At 40.3% G+C, this 25,043-nt stretch overlaps 1 protein-coding gene across 1 annotated transcript in view; it reads left to right on the top strand.

Moving 5' to 3' along the window:
* vwa8 (von Willebrand factor A domain containing 8) overlaps positions 1-25,043 on the top strand; it is a 69,292-nt gene that overhangs the window by 27,376 nt on the left and 16,873 nt on the right. Inside the window, exons 20-37 of the mRNA XM_053328799.1 lie at positions 182-253; positions 1,191-1,267; positions 3,149-3,224; positions 4,794-4,929; positions 5,462-5,581; positions 5,785-5,990; positions 9,341-9,492; positions 11,920-12,028; positions 12,821-12,959; positions 13,810-13,997; positions 17,057-17,176; positions 17,400-17,464; positions 17,569-17,694; positions 17,783-17,892; positions 18,523-18,674; positions 19,398-19,602; positions 19,728-19,809; positions 20,248-20,452. Coding sequence (XP_053184774.1) covers positions 182-253; positions 1,191-1,267; positions 3,149-3,224; positions 4,794-4,929; positions 5,462-5,581; positions 5,785-5,990; positions 9,341-9,492; positions 11,920-12,028; positions 12,821-12,959; positions 13,810-13,997; positions 17,057-17,176; positions 17,400-17,464; positions 17,569-17,694; positions 17,783-17,892; positions 18,523-18,674; positions 19,398-19,602; positions 19,728-19,809; positions 20,248-20,452 — 2,340 coding nt within the window. The remainder of the gene's footprint in view (positions 1-181; positions 254-1,190; positions 1,268-3,148; positions 3,225-4,793; positions 4,930-5,461; positions 5,582-5,784; positions 5,991-9,340; positions 9,493-11,919; positions 12,029-12,820; positions 12,960-13,809; positions 13,998-17,056; positions 17,177-17,399; positions 17,465-17,568; positions 17,695-17,782; positions 17,893-18,522; positions 18,675-19,397; positions 19,603-19,727; positions 19,810-20,247; positions 20,453-25,043) is intronic.

The raw sequence follows: 25,043 nt of genomic DNA, 5'->3' as shown, positions 1-25,043 counted from the left end.
AAAAAAAAAAAAGAAGGCAAACCTGCAGATTTTTTTTACACAAACACCACATTACTTTTTTTTAAAGGAAAATATGTTTGGGAGAAGCAATTGAATACAATGCCCATCTGAGTTCAGTCGAAGTCTGTGAGTCCCTAAAGCTACTTAATGTGAACCTTTGTCTGTTTAAATGTCTCTGCAGCATATGATGGTGATGGAGGACATGTTGAAAGACTTTCTATTAGGAGAGCACCTCCTCTTGGTGGGCAACCAGGTGAGTGACATATCACAACATTTTACCCTAATTTCTTGCTTTACTTAAGCTTCTCCTGTTCTCAGAAAAGGCCCTAGCCTGCAACCAATTACTGGGTTTTAAGAGCCTTTATACTTAGATATCCATATCCATATGATCCCTGTAATAGACTTTATGTCAATGGTGCCATATGAAATATAAAACAGAGATGAGGCTTGTGCTTGGACAGGTGGTTGTACAGAGTTTTTTGCAGCAATGGGATTCAGTGAAGAAGACCACACATGTCAGGCCTGTTTGAGCATGAAGGGAAGAGTTATAAATCAGGCTTCCCCTAACCTCGATGTCACACTCAGCTCACTGTGAGCACAAGGAACAAGGAGCGTTTCCTTAGGGACGCTCTCTGCCCCCAGTCTGGTCCTAATGGGCAAGGTTAAATGGAGGATGAAGGGGGAGGAGGGAGGGAAGTGGACACATTGTACTGGCAGTAGAGGAGGTGGTGTTTTTGCAGTGATGTTTATGTGTGTGTGTGTGTGTATTCTTGTTTTGTGAGCGAGAGAGAGAGAGAGAGGGAGAGAGAGAGAGAGAGAGAGAGAGAGGGTGAATCTATTTGAAAATCTGAGAGCATGACCATGCATGGGCGAAGCTGAGACATTAGGAGCTGTCAGAGTGGCTTACTGGACGTCTGACAGACTGGCCGAGAGACTCAGCAGTCATCCAGGAGCGCCAGGCGCTGCGGGAAGCCGGTGGGAGTCCCAGAGAACAGCCCCTGTCAGAGCGTAGCACCATCAAAACTAAGGGACATACTCTCCCTCTGAGCACTGCCTCTCCGCAGATGGAATAGACACCTCTTGATTTCTCCTTACAGCCAATGTCACTGAAACATGTTGATGTATTAGGATGCATCTCAGTCCACTGTGCAATGTGCTGATTGTTTTGTGTTTTTCATATCCTTCTGTAGGGCGTGGGTAAGAATAAGATAGTGGACCGGTTCCTTCACCTTCTGAACAGGCCCAGAGAATACCTGCAGCTCCACAGGTGAGGAAAAACTTATGATTGTAATATAAAAATGCACACAAGTACTTTGGCCAATTGAGGAACTAAAGTTTTTAAAACAATCCACTGGCTTTATTTACTTTCTCTATTTGCTTTCCCTCTGCACCCATGAAAAGTAGGCAAATAATAGGTTCTTTTCCATTCACTGTTTCAGTCACTCAGCTGCTTATGTGAATCCAATCCATGTATTCAAAAATATGTGCAAAAAGATAATTGGTAAGTAGTGATAGTAACAAGTATGAGAGTTGGTCCTTCATAGCATTTTAGCACTGAATCATATTATTATGTTGGATACCAGATAGGCTCCCTAAAAGAGAGTAAATTGTTTACCTGTATCTGCCAAGGATGATGATTTTAGGGATCAATAATCACATGTGTTTCCCTATTAAAGGCACATTTGACCAGCCATATGCCCATAAGGGTGTCAGAAAGTATTTTAGTCCCTGGTAAATTAGGCCGTCCTTCACCAGAAAAGGATCTTAACACGACCATATTAAAGAACACGCAACTGAAGAAGTCCTTGTTAACTCATTCACAGCTTCTATAAATACTCACACACCTGAGGAAAATTAGGGCAGGGTTGCTCATCCATAGATCAATGTTTCGTGTCCCGTGAAATCGGCCTTTCTGTCGAGTGTAGCTGAGATCAATCTGAGGCAGAGATGGGTCTTGTATTGATCTTGGCGCTAATAACGGAGAAATGTTTTGCATGCAGATGACTCTGCGATTGGATATAGGCAACAGCATGCCAATAAAAACAATCACTGGAGAACTGAAGTAACGCAACGAAGATGAAGTTAAATCATACGTGAATTGCAGATTCAATTTGTCTGTGTTGGGTAATGACATTAAATCTGTGGTCATCAACAGCACCATCCACGTGCAGGCACAACCTCTCGCTGTATGTGCGTGCGTGCGTGCGTGCGTGCGTGTGTGTGTGTGTGTGTGTAGTTTGTCAAAGTCTTGTGAAAGTCGAAGTGGAGCCGAACATGGATGTGGCCTGGTTAGCTACTGTAGCTGCAGCTAATATTAGACCGGGGCAGTGGCAGGAAGATCTGTGCATGTGGCTTTCTGCGAGCCTGTGACTGAAAGCCTACAGAGATGTGGCTCAGAAAAGCAAGAGAGAGACGCAGCTATCCAGGAAGGAAACTAGGACAGCTCCTGGGTCACACCATGAGGTATCGAGGAGAGAGAGACAGACAGACAGATAGACAGACAGTGGTGGTAGGAGGTGTGGTTGTGGTGGTGAGGAGGGGGGGGGGGGGGGGGGTTAAAGGAAGAAATGTTCAGAGAAAGAGGGAAGGATATTTTTGGAAAGTCCCTGAAGAGTGAAAGTTGTTTGGGAGATAATCCAACGTTATTTTTTTTAGTTGTTGACCTGTTTAACTCAATGACACCCTTTTTCACTGGCCTGCATCTTTTGGTGATCAAATGCTATGCAGGTAAAGAACTTAAGTGTCGTGAAGACCATAACAGCAAAGTATAAACACAGCTTATTGCTTTGAAATCATTACTTACGTTGTTTGAGATATAAACAAGTGAAAAACGGATTTTTATAGTTGGGCTTATTAGTGGTTGCAAGCTATTTTGGAGTATAATGAAGTATTTAGAGAGAAACACTTCTAACAGAGTTTATTGGAAAGAAATGTATTGCCATAAATCTCTGTCATAAGACTTTTTATGATGTGAAGAAACCTGCAGAGGCAAATTTGATCATATTTGACCTAATCAGTTCACACTTTTAGATCATTTTAACACGATATAGAAAAAGAAAAGAGGATTTCGATTTGATTTCATATATGAAAAACTACAATAATTGTGCCTGTGTCTGTTTGTGTTTGACCCTGTTTTCTGCTTCACCAGGGATACGACAGTCCAGACTCTGACCCTACAGCCCTCAGTCCGAGATGGCATCATCATGTACGAGGACTCGCCTTTGGTTAGTTAGTAACACACACACACGCACACACACACACACACACACACACACACACACATCCTTTGTGGTCACTTGGACAGGATCAACGTTCTTACATAGGGAGTTAAAGCTTTTAAAACCACTCGCCGGGGTCTAGTAAATGTAGGATTAAAGGAGGATACAGAGAGAAAACTGATGAGGCATTTACATTGTGGCCTAATTTTTAATATAAGTACATGTCCAGCTGCTTATTTTTCTAAATAGACTTGCTGAGACGTTCATGTATGAATGACAGGAGGAGCTTTGAAATTACGCTTCGGCAAACCCACGCAGTCGATCTCAGTATACCCACGTCTCCCTATTAGTGTTCACGTATTGTCAGATTTAAAAGGTTGAGCTGTCTCTGAACGGTACATGTGGGCTGACATAAAGGAAGCGCTCCACTGATCAAATTTAACAATTTATCTCGGAGCAGATTTTAGTTAGAAGACAATTCACAAATACTGTGAATCTGCAGCAGTCCATGCGGCTCCGCTGTGGCTGTCTCCAGTGAGCGAGAGAGAGCAGAACATTCACTTGACCCCGTAGCAGCCACACTAAGACAGGCATACATGAAAACTGATTGGTTTCATGTGCTCTGGTCACTTGGGGGCAGATTTACTGAGAAAATGACGTCGGGAAAATGCACACAGCAATTTTCATTGAGTCTGCGGCCACAGTCTGCACAAGGACGGCCCTCCAAGGTGCATATTACATTTGAAGGAGAGCTCATAGGGTGTTTATTAAGACAAACCAAAACTCCCCATCTATTTGCTTTACACTAATCAGATAATATGTTTATTAAAAATATCCTAATTGGTTTATTTTTCTTTTAGATTATCTTGTTTTTTAGTTGTATACAAGTCTATATTCTTTTCCCACCATTGTTTTTGTGATAATCCTATTTACGCTATGTTAAGCCTGATCTCCAGAGGCCAAGAATGTTCCATACAAAACTGCTGCAAATCAAATGACTGTAGTAAATCCAGTGGGATACATAATCTATCTCTGTTAGCATGACCTGTCCTTTTATTTGCACCATCCTCCTTTAAATATGGCCTTCAGTGTACTATGTCTGAACATTTTTTACATACGTTTGGTTTTCTTCCTATCTGTAATAACTTTGTGGTTACTAAGTGAATTGCTGATATCTGAGAGTGCAGCTTCATTATTGAAACAAACAGTCAGACTTCTAAAATGGCACCACATCTGACTGTCTTTAAAATGTGTGTATTATTTCATCTTGTTTACTAAAGAATAGAGAGCCACCAAATGAGGTATTCAGCATTTATGGTACATTTATACACAAAAGATTATTTGTGAGCATTTTTACGAGTATCAATTGTTCTCTAAACATAGATTACAAGTGAGGAAAGTTTCATAGTTACTGGTAAGTGCCTCCACTGGCAGAGTTAATGATTTTCCTAATTGTTCAGTCAATTAATCATCATGTCGGCTGAGTTTTGTATCACAGTGAAATGAATTCGCACCTCAGTCAAGGCAGAAAAGACACCCTTAACCCTTACCCCATGTCAATGTGTGTGTGTGCAGGTGAAGGCAGTGAAGATGGGACATATATTAGTGATCGACGAGGCCGACAAAGCTCCCACCAACGTCACCTGCATCCTCAAAACCCTTGTGGAGAGCGGAGAGATGATTCTGGCAGACGGACGCAGAATCATCTCAGGTACGACAAACACACACACACACATACACCCACACCTCGACAGCAGACATGTCCCAGATACACTTTGCTGACAGAAGCGGGACCATTAAAAGGACGAGTTGAGGATTGGATGTCCTAAAAGACAAACACATAGAAGACATCAAATGTAGGCCACTAAAAGGGGCTTAGGGTAAAAGCCTTTATGGACAGGTACCAGTAGAATTTTGAGCATGCTGGACTGTAAACGTGTGGTTTTCCATGTAGCCCCAGGTATTGTAATCATACTAGTTGTCAGCAGCTTCTCCATCCCTGAGAGGCTCCTCCTCCCTCCCATAAGAATGTAAACAGAGCCCAGAGACTTCATAAACACAAACTGGAGACAGCGCTGATGCTTTCAGGAACGGTAGAGGTGTGTGTGAGGTGTGTGTCACACACACAAATCAAATCACAACATTTTAAATTAAAGAGAAAGTTGAGGCAGAAACGGGAAGAACGAGAGCTTGTTTAGGTGTGTTTGTTTGTTATTAGCTAACCATAACTGTGTTTCCTCCAGATCCACTTGAAGCCAACGGGAGACCGAACATCGTCGTCATGCACCCAGACTTCAGAATGCTTGTTTTGGCTAACCGACCTGGTTTTCCCTTCCTGGGCAATGACTTTTTTGGAGCTCTAGGTACACACGCACGCACAATATTCACATCCTACTGCAGAGGAGCAGCAATTTTCAATTTATTTAATGTCAAAGTCCCTTTTTTTAAAGACTATTATTACAATCCAGAGAGAGAGAGAAGAGATACGCAGATATTACATTACTAAAGCTAAAAAGAAAGTGAGCAAATATGGCTATAAGACGGATGAGTATTGTGTTCTGAATAGGTGACATCTTCAGCTGCCATGCCGTGGACAATCCAAAGCCCCAGGCAGAGCTGGCTATGTTAAAACAGTATGGCCCCAACGTCCCCGATGCTACTCTGCAGAAGCTTGTGGCCGCCTTTGGCGAGCTGCGATCCATGGCCGACCAGGGCACCATCACATACCCCTATTCCACTCGAGAGGTGGTCAACATTGTCAAACACCTGCAGGTAAGAAGACGACAGCATACACATACCATACCCTTCAACTGATTAACACACTTCTTTTGCTTTTTTTTTTATTTCTTGAGGTTTTCTTTGATACTATTTCTCTTCAATAATTCATAAAGACATCATGACCTTAACCCTGCACTGCCAGAAGCTTAAAAAATTTAAAGTGTCCTCATAACACAATTGTGACAAAGAGGGGAGACAGCGCTCCGTCCTCGATCTGGATTGACAAGATCTGACATATGGACACACAATCACACAATATTGGCCGCAGTTATCTTGGGATTTACCTGGAGGCACTGGCTTCTCGTAATCATTTTGTTTTTTTCCTATGTTTGCTTTTTTCTGGCAGTCTTAGATGAAAAGAAAGGATTGTGAGAGAGGCTGAGAGTTGAGCAATAGAAAAAATAATGAATCTAGGGTCATGATGGAAACACAAAAGACACATTATCTGTCATACGTCACATTCTCTGCACTGCCAAAAAATGTCTTACTGTGCGCCATTTGGGTTACAAAGTACCCCATCATCTGCTTCATCTCTACCGTTCCCTCCTTCCACCCACCCATTTCACCATTTATCTGTCCTTTCTCTAATTATTCAGAGCCCACAGATGTGAGCCTCAAAACATCCATGGCAGATAGCTGAGAGTAATTATGGTCATGTTTCACATCTGCGTGGTTCGGAATTCTTACATCATCAAAGCAACATATTTCACACTGAATGTGATTTTCATACGCCTGCGCCTTACTTGGTATGAAATTGCGTCTGTGGGTAACACTTTATTTTCATTAGCTAGATACTCATAATATCAATAGTTCCCACAGTTTTATCACTTTGCCAGTGTAGTTATGTCCACTCATTTATCCATCTCCTGCCTGCTAGGAAAAATGTGGCGATTACACAGACTTCATTTCACCCTCCTCTCCTTCCTCCTGTTTACACTTATTCTGGCAGCATCAACACATGCTTATTCTGTCTGCATTAATGTCACTTCCCCGTGTCTCTCCTTGTCCTTTGACTTCTTCACAAATGTATATGTTATTTAGTCTTGAGAGAAAGGCGGAGGACATGAGAGACCAAAGGAGCAGGTCTTAGAGAGGAGTGAAATTAGAATTTGAGTTTGCACTACTGTGGATCAATAATTCAGTGCACAGGGACAAGCCCTTATGGCTGATTTCCCCAACGGCCAAGCCCAATCTGTCATCAATCACCAGCGCTATTGACTATCTGCAGAAGTGGGACAGATACAGGATCATTTAGTGGAAGTCTAAATTGCTTGTTTTGAGGTAGTGGTCAGTGCTTGCTCTAATTACCAGTTCACAGTTGGTCATAATTGCACCTTTGTGGTAGCTGGGAATTCAGTCCAGTACAGCACAATGCTCCTTCAATCTAGGTTTTACTTGTAACCAGTTGGGATTATTGATTGTTTAGCAATTTATAGGCCTAACAGTGTAAATACATTGTAAGAAGTAGGTCTGACAGTGCAATTATGATCCACATAATACCCCAGGACACAGGGTGGTTACGTCATTATAATTATTGTGTCTTTTTTTAAAAGTGTGTACATTCCATTATAGCTTCTGCCAAGAACATTACTCTATTAAGACTGTAGACAAAGTGCTGCAGGTTCAAAGTGAAGAATTGAATTGCATTTTTCAATTCATCAGCACCAGGTCTAGATGTCAAACTCAATACTCTTTTGATAGTCATCAAAATGCATCCATAGCAGTGAGTATTGATAACATTCATATTCAGTTCACATTCATAACAGTCATATTCATAATGTTACTTCTTTAAGCAGATAAGTAAGGTCTCTAAAACTTTAGTATCAGTACTATAACTCAATGAGAAATGTTTGTTCTCAGTAAGAGCCCAGATTAAGTGCCTTAAAGCTACCCGGATCTCATTTCCCAAAAGCATCTTTAGGCTAAGATAATTGTAAAAATCCATTTTACGAACCTTATTAAGATGAAGAGGTGTTCCTCCAGGTGTTTGCTACATGCTGTATTTAAGTTTTTCATATACATTTTTACATCCATATCTTTTTCATGAAAGCTGATGTTCTTTTGTTAAGTGACATTTAGGGCCTGATTTACTAAAGGTTTGCATGTGTAAAAATGTGTGCAAACTTGACATTACCCACAAAAAATGTGAAGGCTGACTGAGGCTTGCATCTTTCAACGTGCAAGATAATACGCACTGTCCATTTAGTACATTTACCATAATGAATATGCAATATGGGGAGAGAGGAGGAGGCGGAGGCACAATAGCAGAATACGCAGAGAACTGAGTTTTTCCACCTGTGCTAATATTATTGGAGTGGAATATTTTTGGTTTTACTAACAGCATTGACTTTGTCACAAATACTCTCCCATATATCGGTTTTTCTTGTAATATTAGTTTTTGTTATAACTCAATATATTAGTTAACTCTCTTCCACTAGAACCTGATCACATTTCATTTTGCGCTTGCAGCTTTCTGCTCGTCCAAACTCACCATAAAGACACAAAGCCTCATTTAATTACTGCTGTCTGCACCCTGTTGCTCCTGTTTTCATTTACACATCTTAGTAGATCACACGCAAAATGCATGCAAACGAAACGCAAAATCAAACTAAACAAAACCTATTGCACTGTGCACGCAATTTACTACCCTTTATTTTGGATCTTAGTAAATCAGGCCCTTAGTGTTTATGTAATAAATTCAATCACTTGATCCCAGCTGAGGGTAACTCACTTATTCTGCATTAAGTTTCTTAACACTAACTTGGTAACTTTTTCTTCACCATTTAAATACATAACCTCTGCCTCAGCTTTTGCTTACAGTATCTCTCCATATCACCATAGTTACACACAATTCAGATAATTTATTGAGGCAATATAACTTGTGTCTGTCTGTAATTATATCACAAACACAGTGTGTGATATAAAAAGCCAGAGTGAGAGAGGGAGTGAGTTGTTTGCACCCATCTGTCTGTGTTGCGGTTGCAGTTTAGAAATCAATCACCTTTCAGATAGCATTTCTTATTCTACACTGTGTCCTTCCATTCACCTCTGAAGAATAATAAATCATATTAACTTTCTTTCATTCTCTTATCCTCTTTGCTTCGTTTCTTCTTCCTACTTGCCGTCCTCCCTGCTGCTTTATTCCTTTTTCTCATTTCCTTTTCATTCCTCTCAATCCTGTCTCTCCTTTGCCATGTCTCTTTTCCATCAATTTCGCCCACTCCCCCCTCCCTGTCCCTGCTGTCTTTTTCTTCCTTTTTCCACTGACCCTTTGCTTCTTTCATTCTCCCCTCCTTCTTTTACATCTTCCTCCCTCTCTCTATCTCCTTCTCCACTCTACCTAGAAATTCCCTGAGGAGGGTTTGGCCAACGTGGTTCGGAATGTCTTCGACTTCGACTCCTACAACAAAGACACGCGGGAGGTTCTGATCGAAGCGCTGCACAAGCACGGGATTCCCATTGGAGCCAAGCCCAGCTCTGTCACACTGGCTAAGGAGTAAGGCATCAGGAGCACAAGACGCTACAATTAGACACACACACAAACATAAACACACACACAAACATAAACCTCAAGCACCTACTGTACCTGACACGCCGTTCACTTCACTCTGGTCTCTTGTCAGAGCTTCACATAGTTGTAAAGGCCAGTCAACAAAGCTTTTAGACTGGTTTGATGGATAATAGATGACGTGGGCATTACCTGACAGCCTACCTCTCCTGATCTCTGCTTATGACTGATATGGATGAACCGAAATTCAGTAAAGTATTTTCTTCAGTGATAGAGAAGATCAGGTTTGATGGTCATTGTACCTTACATGCTGCTAACCTACTAATTGTACCTTCAGAGGTACTACTGACCGTGACTAGAATGTCATATGCTTTTAGAAAGCAGCAGCTAATCTGCATGGTAGTCACCATAACCTACTTTGTATAGCAGTGATAATATTTAATTGGATATAAAAAAACGTCAGAGCTCCAGCAACTCTTATGGTATAGAACACCTTTATTATCAGACCAATGCGTTTCTGTTTGCAGAAAAAAATTCAAAAAAGTAAAAAAACGACAAAAAAACGTTTTTTTTTCTAATTTCTGACCTTTTATAGACAAAACTATGATAAGAAAACTAAGATTAATTGATCAAGGAACTAATTGTTAGTTGCAGCCCTATATTGAAATCATCAAAATCTACAGAGTGAAGACCTATAGATTTTTAACACTGTTTTATTTTTGTCATTTTTGATTTTAATATTTGCACAAGTGACAACACAATAAAACCGAATGTATTAATGGACCATATGAATCATTCTATAAAAGCCTTGTGCTGCTTGGATTTAAAAACAGCTTAATTGATTTTAACCACAAACAGTTCGACTTTTTTCTTCTTTTTTTTAAACAAAATCTTTCATTTGTCTCATATCATTATGATTTTCCTGTAAGAATACAATTATAGTCAATGTCAACGTAAAAATTTGACATTTTTAAAATTACAATCAACAAAAAAGGCGACTTGGATCATACAGTATTATCCACAATTGTTCTTCTGAATGTTGAATGGTTCTTGATATTACTGCAAAAACTATCTTTAAAGAACCTTCAGCAGAAAGTGGTTTTTCAGAGATAAGTGGTTCTCTGTGAAGAACTCTCCTTCCTGAGAATGTACCTCATAACACCATTCACTGAGTTTAGTGTATGTCCAACTTATAGAAATGAAATCCTGAAATGTTTAAAATCCATTGATGTTATCTTGAGGCTTATGACTGATTTCAGACTGGTGTTAACTTTGAGGCTTCCATGAAGTCATCTCACTGCTTCCTGAAATAATGACTGTCTAGATCATTTACATTACCACACCTTTTCTGTAAAGGAAAGATGATATCCACTACATTGTCTCATTATGTACAGCTTGTCTTCTAAATAAAGGAAAATATTTGTTTCTTCTGTCTCCTGTGGTTTTATTCTGACGTAATACATTTATAAATTCAGTTTCACAAATCTCTCAAGTTAAATCTTGAAAGCCAAACGGGGAAGAAACAACTATTTTCCTTGAATAGTAACATAACTGATGGTATAGATTGTCTGTTCCATTGTGTCTGAACATCATCTGAGGACAGTGAGGTTTTTTTTTTTTTTTTTTTTTTTTTTACAGTTATGTATCTTTTGGGATCCATGCGTTAGTAATTTAACGCCCATCTTGAACATATTATAAACAACTAGTTGTTTTACCCACAACATCTTGTGTGCATGAAAGAAAATATTTTGTCTCTTGATTTCCAATTTTGGACATGGAAAGCACTTTCTTATGGGTCTTATTGCTTTTCCATTCATAGCAATATTTATGGTTATATGACTGTCCATCCTCCAAATCTTCTATCCTCTTTCATGGTTATGTTGCATCTTTACTCCACCTGCTGCCAGTAAGTCTGAGGCCACGATCCAGCTATGATTCATGGGAAATCCAGTAAACATATGGCCAGACACAACAAGCCAAACAGGGACTCTCTCTCTCTCTCTCTCTCTCTCTCTCTCTCTCTCTCTCTCTCTCTCTCTCTCTCTCTCTCTCTCTCTCTCTCTCTCTCTCTCTCTCTCTCACACACACACACACGTCCCACACATATTGGCTCTACCCTCTCTGGAGACATTGGGATCAAAGTAAAGCCTTTGTTCCTAAAGAATCCTACGCACAACAGAATACAGCTTTCATCTGAAATCATTTTGTGATGACGATGTTCAGCCCCTCATAAAATTACTCAATTTCAAATCAACTGGAAAATTGTGAGAATGAAACTCATTATTTTCAATAATGAATGGCAAAATCTCATAAAACACACGCTCACACTCACATCTTTATATATTTACATCTCTGCAATTAATTGTTTGTCAGGTCTTACAATACAGTTGTCACAATGTGACCTTCAACCTTTAGGTTGCCCCTGCCAGACATCAAGATGACAGGTTACTGGACAATAAACCAAGGTGGGAACGCTCGGCGCAAACTGCTCTGTCCCACTGAGAGTCATCCCATAGACATCAAGGTAAACACACAAGGGGAACACACTGATATTGTGTGAATGGGCTGAAGTACAGTACTTTAAAAGTGACTCCACTGTAGCTTTAAAAAGTAACTGTTTAAAGTTTTACAAAAATATTTTGTGTGTGTGGTGATTTTGCTAAAAACACACTGCCCCCTTGTTATGTGGTCATGCTGTTTTAAGCGCAGCAGCTCTGCCAAAATCTGTATTTGCTTCATTGTCTCATACTATATAGTGCTGATCGTATCGATGCACCTCTGAGAAGTAGGGTATGCGACACACTGGATTTCTTAATTCTTTGTGTCTGTTTTCTTTTCATTTTTGTAATCTATTGTGACTGACATGAATTCAAGTTGATCACAGTTGCTGTTCTGTACAGCAGTTGAACAGTAATGAGCACTCAGTCAGCCATTTCTCAACTTCTGAAATGCATTTGTGTTTGACATGATATTTTTTGAGTAAAATATTTGTGACATTTTTTGTCCTTATGACAGTCTAAAGTGCAAAGAGACAGGAAAGATAACTGCAGTGCAAACATTGCAGTTATGTGGTGTGAGCCTGAACAGCAGGCTACAGTTGTGACCGGAGTATCACTTTAAAGCCATGTTAGGAGTTTTATGTGTCAGATTGGCAAAACGGCATATTCTGTAACTTCAGTAGTAAAAAATTTGAATAATAACAAACAGACTTGTGACTCTGTATAAAACTGTTACAAAGAATAAACATTAAACAACAGTACTCTGCGCACACTGTGTAAGTGTGTGTGTATGGTAACAGTTTGTCTTGTCTTCCCAGGGCCCTGTGTTTCTGCGTGTTCAGAGTTACCCCTGCAATAGACAGGAAAGCAGGGCTTTGAGTTTCAGTGAGGAGAAAGCCCACTGGCAGATTCCCATGAATGAAGTCAACATCATCTGCGATGTCACCACCAGAGATGGTATACACACACACTTCCATCACTGTCACACAATAAATTCTCAGGTTTTGTGGTAATTTTTGGGCCATATTCAAGGATCCAGTAGATGAAGTATATAACAATGGAATGATGTAAAATCTTAGGATGATATAGAAAGGAGGAATATTAAAACAGACATTTTATTCACATATAATCTTCTGGTCTCACAGTGTGTGTAGGTGCACAGCTGTGCAGAAAATTAAACGCACTTCCAGTAAAGGTTAAACAAAGGGAAAACCTTTGAGATTTGTCATGGAAAAAGTTGTGGAACTGTGAAAAGCTTTGTTGGATTAAACACAACAAATTCAATGATGGAGATTACAAACCAGAAAAAAGATACCAAAAACAGGAGTTAGAATAAAGGTAAATGTAAAATTGAATTACAGTAGCAAGAAAACTGGATTCAAACATTTTTTTAGAGTAACTGTCAAATGTGTTATATTGTTCCCATACCAGAAAGAAACAAAGTTCAAGATTAAGTCTGATGTATATAGCATGTGTAACACAGTAATTAATCTAGTATAACACAACATATACATACAGTAGAGTCCACAAGAGCTCAACAGAAAACAATTAATTTAATATCTAAATTGTCACGAAGTAGCTACAAGAAAGAATATATATAAATCTTCCAACAAGGGCATTTTGGAAAGTAGATACCTGTCGATTTTGGCACGGCCACAGATCTGATATTATAGTGGATAAACAGCCATGGTGGAACTGTGCCAGTGGTTGCTACTAGCAACAGAATGGTTGGGATTATTGATACAGTAACAGCTGGATATAATAAACAGACATGCATTACAGAATAACCTCTGTTTTTATCTTGCAGATGAACTATATGTGGCCACATGTAACCCAGTGTGCCTGTACTCTATGAAGGAGAATGGGGAGACAATCCAGTGCATGGAGCTCTACGATGTCTTCCCCAGGACCATCAGTGGCGTCTGGCAGCCCTTTGTCACTGTTGCTCCCCTTGGGAGTCCCCTGGGTGGGCAAGTGGTGCTACATGAGGAGCAGGTTGGTATACTCAGACACACACACACACACACACACACACACACACACAAATACACACAGTCATGTTTCCATCACTTCAAAGGACATTACATTGACATTCATTTCCTGGTGACTTATCCTAACCCTAATCATAACCACCACATGCCCAACCGTAACCCTTACCCTGCCCTTAATATAACCCTAAACATACCCTTACTTTAAATAAAGACTTCACCCTAGAATTAATGATTTACATGAAGGGGGACTTGCTTTTTGTCCCCATAAGGGAGACGAGTCCTCACAACATGATTGTGTAAACAGATTTACATCCTCACAACATGAGGAATATCTGGACCACACACATAAGACAAGACCATGGAGAGTGCCACGGAGAGCAGAATCTAGTACATCAGTATTTTTTTCACACTTAAGTCAGGCTACCTCTCTTCCCGATGGAGTCAGCTTTGCAGCAGCGATTAAAATTCCCAACCAGTAGAGAGTGTTTAGCCTCTACCTTAAAAACATCAATTAGAATTTTAATCTCATCACATCCACACTACTGATTGAGTGTTCCATATTCAGTGTATATCAATGTTTTAACCACTAAAAAGAAAATAGTACAAAATGGAAATGCAAAACAACATAATTGACCCTATTTTTGTGGAGGCACCACACAAATAGCAGGTGTGCATGAATACGTCTGCACCGTGTGTGAGCCCAAGACCTACCACGCTGCGCTTGTTCTTATACTTGCACGGTTAAAATAGGCCCAATAAGTCATTCATTAAAACATCGCTCTACAGTCCCACAGGTGGTTAAAAACAGCACAGGGTAACTTAATTGCAGCAAAATGTGGATAAAACGAGTAATAACATCCAAATTAACTGAAAAGAACACAAATACTGGCAGATTTATTGTTTAGGGGAATGTGATGATGGCCGTTATTATCTTTTCATAAACATGAACACGACGTACATAAACAATGTGGTAGCACAAAATGTAAGAGGTCGGAATATGAGATACTAAAACACACCTTACACACACACACTGTCAACATTCAGGAATAAATCAAACTCTATTTTCAGATAGTTTCATGTCTCTGCTGGACTTGTTTACTGACCGCTATGACATACAACATTCAACACTGCCATTTAAGCTTTTTTTCTGAGGACAACCACAGATTCCTCTCCGTTTTAAAATAGCTGCGCTTCGAGTCTGTCGGAGTGTCTTAAAATGGTTGGTGGTTAGTCGTTGTTTGCTGTTGAGTCTCTCTCACCCCATAAGACCCTGGCCTACGACAGGAGCGCGTAAGACAAGAACAATGCATCTTAGCTATTTCTCCAGCTGGTGCATATTAGGCAAGAGGAGGACTTCTAAAAATAACACTGTGATGGATCATGTTACGTCTAAAAATGAAGAGGTCCAGACAACATAAAGTTCACTCACAGGTCACTGGCCTTCAAGGGAAATCAGGGAAACCAGCACACACACACACACACACACACACATTCATGCACACGCAAGTGCAGGTTCTGGCATGCATTTACACAAATGCATGCAAACATATGTGCAAGAACATATTAACATAATGACAGCATCCTCACAAAAATCTGAGGACACAATTATATATACATTTCACTTCCTCATACACACTCACACACCCACACACCCACACATAGAAAACCTGAGTGAAACACTGTGACCTTTCAGGTGACGAATCCTCATGCAGAACACACGCATGTGCTCACACATTGCACACGCTCTCCAAAGGCAGTGTATGTTTAGAATCAGGAAATGGGGTTTGCCTTCTCTGAATAGCTCCACCAGTCTGCAGTACAGTAGTGTGTATGTCAGGAATGGAAGGCCATAAGGAAACCATTAGTGTGAAGCAGGGCTGCCGGGGCCGAGGCCAGCTCCCCTGTGGCTCCTTCTCATAAAACTCAATTGAAGATGAAGCCTGGTGCGTCATAAATGAAAGCCTTTGCACAGTTCATCCAACACACACTGTACACACACACACACACACACACAGATATTTTACTGCTTATCTGATATGAATGAAGGAAGCACACAAATGCAGAAACACATACGGACAATGTGTCTATCTAAATTGAATCAAATTAACTTTCATTGAAATGGACGGTTACCAGAAAGACTATTGTGTTTAGAGTAGTTACAGCTGACAGGACATCAGTACTAAGATCCAGAGTGTTTCACCTGAAGAAGAGCACCCTCTGTTGACTCCATGAAGTTATGAGGATTATAAGAACAATCATTATCTCTCAGAAATCGTAAACCTGATCCAGGGGGAACCTGTGCAACTTGTCAGTCTTCCTCTCACAACTCCTGACTCCCTCTGCTGTTGACTGGTTGTTAAAGACATAACAGGCCACTAAGATTTTCCAATTTCAGGACATACTGATAGCACAATATGTCAAAATGGTTATGTTTCACAGATCATTAGATTATTCACTCTCATTGGCAGAACTTCACTGCTTATATGCAGAACTCATTTAATGTTTAGTGTCAATTTCTGTCAACAACAGCTGTGTTGTCTTGATGGTCTAGTGTAGATACATGCACGGTAACTGTGAGCTCACCTGTTTGAATCCAGGCTTGCAACCTTGGTGTGTGTATCCTCCTGTTTCTCTCTACTGTACAGTACGTATGTGAAAGTATGTGCTTTGAGGCTATATTAAAAGTATTACACAATTATTCTCTCTGTAAAAAAAATAACATTTTGACATTTGCCATACTTAAGCTTAATTCCAAATTATGGAGGGCAGTACACAGTAACTGGTATAACTAGCACAGCCGTAGAGATATCAGCCAAAATATAGATTTTGCTTTCCTCTTATGCTAAAAAGAAATACACATTTGCAAACTAATGAGAGGTGGGTGCAGTAGTGGTGAGAAGATTCTTTCATTTTGTCCCTTGAAATGTCTACTTCAGGTGGTTAAAATGTTTTTTCTGGCATGTGCTTTTGATACTAGTAACTGTGGGATAGAATATTATCATACATTAATGTTAAAACATTTCTTTTTCTGTAAATTTTATTGTCTCTTTTTCTGTCTGCCAGACTAACACGGTGCTTCATCTGGACATGGTAACAGGCGCCGTGCGGAGGCTTTTGTTGTCTCAGGACAGTGAGCAGCCTCCCACCAGATCCTCCAATTGGTGGAGCAGTAAGGAACAACAGGTCAGAGGTCATAATGTCTCCAGAGAAAAATGTGAATTGGCTTGTGGCTCCTGACTGCTCAGGGCTCATCGCCACTATTAATTCAAGACATAGACTAGACATATCATAATGCACTATCCTGCCCAGAATGTTACATTTTGAAGGGGTTGGTGCAGATCATTATTGCACAAATTAAAACTATGTCTGAAGTTCATGTATGGTGCATATTGATTGTTTTTTGTAGGGAGGGTATAAAATGTGCCGTGACTTCGCCCACAAAAACTGGCTCCTCTTCTATAAGGAAGATGGGTAAGATACCCTAAACTGGATTATCTAAAACACTTCCACAACATTCTATGTATATATTTGTAGCTGAGCTGTGTGCTTATGTTCGTGTGTGTTTGCGACTGTAGCAACCAGCTGGAGGTGTTGGATGTGCTCGAGGGCCGCGTTCATTCTATCTCCCTTCCCATCAACCTGAAATCTGTCTTCCTTGTAGCGGAGGATCGTTGGCTCCTACTGGAGAGCAACACTGACAAGTACGTGACAGATTTTAAAATCCCTCTCAGGGTCTAAATCTTTGATCTTTCAATTATAACAAGACGAACTGTATATGTCATTGAATAGGAAGTTCCTGCTGACCAAACCCATGCACATGGCAGCTGAAGACTCTGGAGTGTGTCAGCTCCACAGCATCAGTGAGGACTCTGCCAGCTCAGGCCATGGAGTCACCTCAGGTATATATAACAGTAAGGATACCCCACAGCTGTAAGCAAAGGTTAACAAGGCTATTATGTTCTATCCTGCTGCTCTGCATTACTTACTACAGCCATTATGTCAACCACATTAACAAAATCAGGTAGACATAAAAATAGACCAGTGCCCTTAGCCAACTATATGACTGCTTTGACAAGACCTCTTAGCTATTCTGTCCACTAGACGAAGATTTAAAGTGAACCAGTCATGTCTCAATCAATATTAAACATTCATGCCACCCCTTATCACCATTACTGACTACAAAATGTAAAGTCATGAGTAATGTCCAGCTATCTACAGTGAATCAGTCCCTTCAGTGGACCTCTAGTTTTCTAACTGGGCAGAGTGAACGGTTCTGTAATCTAACATACTGTATAAAAAACATGTTGCACTTGTGGAAAGAGCTCTAAACTGTATTGTAGAGGTATACTTCATGTGAGGGATTCAACCAGTGCACTTAAATCACATGAAGTACACCTCTACAGTACACTTTGAAACACTCTCCGCAAGAGCAATATCTGGTATATTAACAGAAGAGTTTGTTTCTTGTGTCTCGCACTTTTATTCAAACATCTCTACATTTCAACCACCACCACCTTTTTTTTCATCAGCTGAAGTGTTCGTACCCCAGATGCTGTCATGTGACCAGCTTCCCAATGAGAACCTGAGTGCCGCTCTTGACCAGAAAATCGTCTCTCCTAATCGTATAATGGCAGATCCCGGCTCCTTTGCACAGATCGTTGTAGGCTTTCCAGACCTCATGGTGAGTAAAAAGAGAACATTATGAACATTGTCTGAAAAGTGTGTAAATTCATTTTTTTAACATGTTATCATCATATGACACTAATGCTACACTGGACAACATTTTCATATGAATGTGTCTAACATGTCCACTTCGTTTCTTCTCTGTTTGGTAATATATGTGAAATGTGAGGAGTTTGCAACTGAGTGCTATTGTATTCAAAGCAAATGTTATTTTCCACTTTGACTTCACCAAGTTACATAGTGCAGGTTTTAAGAAGCTGCACTTGGGGCATGGTGGGGTGCTTTAATGTTGCAACCCTGTTGCCATGCAGCATGAAAAGAACTATGTTAACATGCTGTAGGTTTCTCTCAATGCAAGTCAGTTGGATCAAAGACTCTAAATGGGCATACATATAATAATAACTTTAATAACTTTATTGGTATAGCACCTTTCATAAAAGAAATGCAGCTCACAGTGCTTTACAACAAACGAAATTACATGCAATAAGTGGTACACAGGAAAAGGGCATAAAAATATATAAAAACATCTCAAATAAGTGTGAGGGTCTGTGTATCTGTTTTAACCATGCATTTGAGTGGCAACATATCCAGTATATCCCTGCTTTCAGCTCAATGTAAGTCTGGAAAAAAATAAATGGATGCACAACTTGACTATACAGCTAAGTGTTTGATGCTGTATCTAAGTAGTGATATTTTCCTCTTGATTCCTTTTCTTGTCCAGTCTCCTAATGAGGTGTACAGCTTTAAAAGGCCTGTTGATCTATCAGCAATGACAAGTGGTCAGAGTGGGGCTCAGGGATTCCTCAGAGGAGGGCTTCGGTCCACCACACCCAAACGAGATAATTGTGTCAGCCTGCTCTCAGCCAATCAGGTGGTCCGGGCCCTTCCACCCAACAAGGTGCCCCTGAAGGAGATCTTCCCCAAAGGTCAGAGATCAAATCACACATGTTTTGTTTAGAGAACAGCTTATCTCTTTTTTTGTTCCGCTTGTGTGTGAAGTCTGTATTCAGTGGGACCCCACCCTAAATAAGTGTTCTTCTTTGTCACTCAGATGTCACTCCTCCAATGACAGCAGCTTACCTGGAGGTGACTGATCTAAACTCTAAAAAAGTCAAATATGTTCCTGTTCCAAGGTAAACACCACACACCTGTTTCTTAGTATCTCTCTGCAATATTTTGAGAACAAGAACTAGATTTTTACACACTCTAGCACCAGCTAGTGGTCAGAAACAGCATTGCACAATATCCTTTTAAACTTTAAATTTATCTTAAATGCAGTAGTTCTTTCATAAAGAATTCATAATTAAAATATAATTTTCATGTTGCTGCATGTAAAAGCATTTTGGTTTCCATTGTGTGGTTAGTGTCTTGTCCTTTGTGATGTTTACCTTGAGTCTTTTGACCATGGTTTGCTATTCAGGTCAAAAACCTGTGACATAAACCAACATATGATTTGAATTCTGATTTTAGTTTACACACAGAAAATTTAAATATTACATCAAATGAAAGTATTGATGCCCATTTAATGATTTCTTTACATGACAGACTTTCTCCATTATTGTACGTGGCAGGTCAATGACTGTGTCGCCTTACACCAACTGGTTGTCAAAAGTGTCAGAGTCTGATGTGCTGATGGCTCCTCTCAGTACTGGAGGTGTGGTCACAGTGGATATGGGCGGGTACGTCCGGCTCTGGGAGACAGGATTGGACACGCTGCAGCGATCGCTGATGGAATGGAGGAATATGATTGGGTCAGAAGATGGCAGACCCATACAGGTAATATCACTACTTAACTCAATTGGTGATTAAGGTGTTTTGTCTTAGATTTTTAATTGGTTCTCTCTTGGGTGCACAAATGTATTACAAAGATGACTGGAGAATGACTGCGTTGAACCTTACAGCCTGCAGTTTCTCTTAACACCACTAAGTGGCAGCGTTACTTCAAAAATAACTCATGTGAACAGAGTTTCAGCTGAATGTCACTCTGCATACTTGCTTCATTCTGCTAGAATATATTGACTGCAGAAACATTCCTTATTTTATGCGAGCCGGAATGTTTCTAGAACCCAAATTTATGACCCGGGAGTACCCGGGTGGGCGTGGATGAATGGACAAGCATTGTGGATGATGACGATGATGTAATACGTTTGACCCTTGCTTTAGGTCAGAACATTCAGACCAGCACACTGAGTACTGAGACAGCATTGTTAAGGTGCCCACATACACAACACAGACAGACAAATTCTTTAGATAATGTATCCTTCCAGATGTACGGCACACTATCTGAGGATCTGTGGATTGTGCACAAGACACTGAAAGACACAAGACTTATCATGGAATAAAATGTACCTATCTAAGACAGAGATCATAGAATAGGCGCATGTAGATAAGTGAATTGTTGTCCTCCTTAGCATCCAGAAAGGATTACTGGAACCTGAAAAAATATGATTCATAAGTAAAGTATGAAATAAGTAATAAAACAAATTGATTAATAAGTTATAAGTTGATTAGGTTAGCATCTTTGATGTGCATTTTTTATCTGTTTGAACCTTGGAGAGAGAGTGCAGAGGTCCAGGGCTACAGAGCTAAATATTTCAGGCTGCCTTGGAGTGGAACTGTATTTAATGTCCACACCCTCCCACAAACTTGTACACCTGCAATGCACACACAGGACCTCTTTTTGGCCTCAATTCCTTGGTAGCCAAGTCTTCTTTGATGGGGCACCTTGAGTCCACTATAGGTCAGCCTTAAACAGACGCTCCCTGTGCTCTGCGTTAGCCCTTTGCAAACAACAGTAGCTCTACTGTATTTAAACATACCTACATGAAAGGTCCTCTTTCTCTGCTCAGGTATATGCTACTTTACCAAACTGTTTACACATTTCACCTCCATATGAGTCTACCAACCTGTCTGCATACTCGCCAAATGTCTTTTTTCTGTGACCAGCTTAAAGAGTGTAATAATCAGGCTTTTGACCAAAGTATGAAACAGAAAAAGAAGAAAGAAAAACATTCTTAACATTTTAATAAGAGTTAGCTTTAGTTGGCAAAGATGTGTCTTATTGTCTTCATGATACTGTAGCTACATCCACAGATGTTGTTCAGTCACAACAATCACACAGAGCTGTGTTAGTGTTTTTCTTCTGTCATCTATTTCTATCTGACTTTGTTCCATTACAGCATTGTTGACATCATCGATACAGACACTTGCACAAATGCACAGGAGATATCAGTCATCACCTGTCTGCTCACACAACACATGTCCTTTGTTTAACCACTAGTGATTCTGGTGCCAATAGGTGTCGGCAGGTATCCAGCATAATGTAACCACATTCACACCAGTTCACCCTTATATAGCCAATCACTCATCCTGACGTTTAATTAGTACAGTATGGTTGTTTTTACACCCGTACGTCAATGTCTGAGTTTGTTTTCCCCTACTGTTGAGGCTGGACACCTGCCACTGTTTTCACTCCCTGCTTTTGCCTCATTGAAGATAGCTTATCAGTCATGCTGCTGATGCTTGCTTCTCTAAAGTTCAAGTCTGCTGCAGCAGTGCCTTGCAGACTTGTGCCACGATTTGCAAACAGTAGTCATTAAGACCAAGCAAATAACTGCATGTGTTGGCAGGCTTATTATGACATCATACATTTTGTACCATAATTCCAGTACAAATTAATAAATTATAGTTTTTACACACCCACACATACACATAGTAAATATTGGATTCCTATCCTATGAATAAAGACTATTTCATACTCAGGCAGGATATCACATGTAGACACACTTGCATATGTTCACAGGTTCATGTACAAACATGCCTTTATACCCATACATACACACACACACACATACACACACACACGCACATACTCTCATGCACTCAAGTTCACATAGGGGCACACATTCACTCACAAAAACTAATCACAAGTGGGCTCATGCACATGTGATTACACACACACACACTGACACACACACATAGAGGCCATCACTCCTAAATCACTCTATGTTCAGGCTTCTAAAGGGAGAATCAGAAATTTATGAGGCTATTAATCCTACAAGACGAGGTGTGGACCGCAGATGACGGAGAGACGCCGGGTGAAGAAAATAGAATGGGTGGAAAAAGTCATTGAGAGAAGGCAGAGACATTGATTCCCACAGTCATAAAAATGAAGTTTTCTCCACTGAGGCCCCCGGCCCCTCTTCCCTTGCCTCCCTTTATATCTCTTGGTTTTTCTGTCTCAGGATAACGGTGCCGTCTTTAGCTTACCACTCATCACTGGGACCAGTAGCAATAGCAACATATTAACATCCTGGGTTAACGTGATGTTTTTCTCATGCTTCAATCACAGACTGTAGAAATATATTGAAATTCTGTGACATCACTCATTAGTTTCTAAAGGTTTTTAAAAGCCAGAAACTACAATGTGACAGTCTCCTCACGTTAAGAGCCACAAAATCCACATTTCCAGATCCAGATTTAAGCTTGCGGAGAAAGATATATCTACATACATCCTAACATCTCATGGAAAAACTTATATTTCAAGGGAAAAGTTAGGTGTTATCCCTTATTTTTTCAATACTCCCATGTTAAGCATCTAAACTGCTTCTTAAATCTCTTCTGCATAAAACATTGACTCACTGTGGCTGCCAGTGGGGCTCATCACACAAATTGGTAATAAGCATCCCTTTTGTTCTCTCACTGGCAGCTGGTTTCAGCTTAACATTCCGTTGCTATACCAACCACGACTGTCCCATAGCATCGTTACATCCTCTGGTTTGTCAGATGTGTGACCAAGTAAATATTAACAGATATCTTTTATCTACTTTCCAAAATCCCTTGTGTCACCGCTCTCTGTTGGACTAACTGTTATGTATCATTACTCTTGTGTGTATATGTCTGCTTGATTAACTGCTGTGTTGTTCCTCCTAAGGGTGAAAACACGTTGCTTGTTCACTGGTGATACATTGCTTCTTGCTGACATTAGTGACAATATTTTTTGAGGGGCAGCTTTGTTTGCTTTTATTCTACAGTTGACTGTGATGTGACAAAGAGGAAATAAGGGAAGAGAGATGTTGCGGTTACATGGTATGCGCAATAACCGTTTGCTCCCAGTCCAACTAATTTGACAGTTTTGTGTATCCAGTTTTCTTTTTTAGCCTCACTGGCAGCGTAGTTCTCGGCATGGTAATGTCATTGGGTGTGTCAGTCAGACTGAAATATCTCAACAACTACTTTATTGGATGGATCACCATCAAATTTTGTACAAACATATGCAGACCTCAGTGGAAGAATCCTGTTTACTTTGGTTGTATCCTTTCCTCTAGTGCTTTGAGTCATAATATTGATTCATCCAATACTTGGATTGTGGTATATTCTTCTAAAAATTTGATTCTTTCCTAATGATTCTTTACTTCACTACTCTGCAGGTGCACCTCAAAACGCTATACAATAGATACTGTATACACATGCTGCCAAAAATACACTGGATTCAAACTTGAAGAAGTATAATTTGAGCTCTTATCGTTGCACGTTACCAACAGACTTAGGCAGGAGAGGTTTGAAGTAGAAAGACAGATGCTACTGTAGGTGATTATATTAGAAGGAATGTGACTTTCCCTCTATCTGACAGCGTTCATCTACTTAGTGAAACTGATCATCCCGCTGCCAGGACCCCCTGCCTGGACACTGTAACGTGACACACTAATACTACCATCCTGTAGCACAAAGTCCATATGAGTCACGTCTCTCTCACAACCAGAGTAGGAACCTGAACCGCTCTAACAGCCACTCAGAACCCAAAATGGACACATGTTGTAAAGCATCACTCATCATTTTTCTAAATCCAAAAGTAGAGCATTCGTCACCCCTTTACTGGCTGTAACTGAGCATGGATGAAGAGACGTTCACATGTTATGTTGTCACCAGCAGTAGAGTTTTATCTATATACAGTGTGATGACAAGGGTGGATTACTGGAACAAGCCTGTGTTCAGCAAACTGGAACCCTGGTATCTTGACATCCTCTCTTAATGGGCATATTTCAAGCTTAAAATGAGCATCGGGACCTAGCAGATGCCTGGCCTGATGGAGGTGGTGCTGGCAGGGAGAAAAGAGCGTGTGTGGTGCTTATCAGGTGATCGTAACCACAGTCATAAACACTCGGCAGAGATGAAATGTCGCAGCTAAGCCTTTGAAGCCACATTCCCGTGCATCAGGTGCACACTCACTTTTACCTACATGGGGATGGCATGTGTCCAGCAGGGCTCGTGTTCTGGTTGTTTTTTTTGTGTGTCTGTATATGGTGCATGACTCACACATACACAGACTCTTATGCGTTAGTGTGTAATTAGAGAGCAGTCACATGGC

This window comes from Scomber japonicus, chromosome 11, assembly GCF_027409825.1.
Source record: "Scomber japonicus isolate fScoJap1 chromosome 11, fScoJap1.pri, whole genome shotgun sequence".
In the NCBI taxonomy this organism is placed as follows: domain Eukaryota; kingdom Metazoa; phylum Chordata; class Actinopteri; order Scombriformes; family Scombridae; genus Scomber; species Scomber japonicus.
Note: the sequence above shows the minus strand (reverse complement) of the source record. Positions and strands in the feature narration are given on the sequence as shown.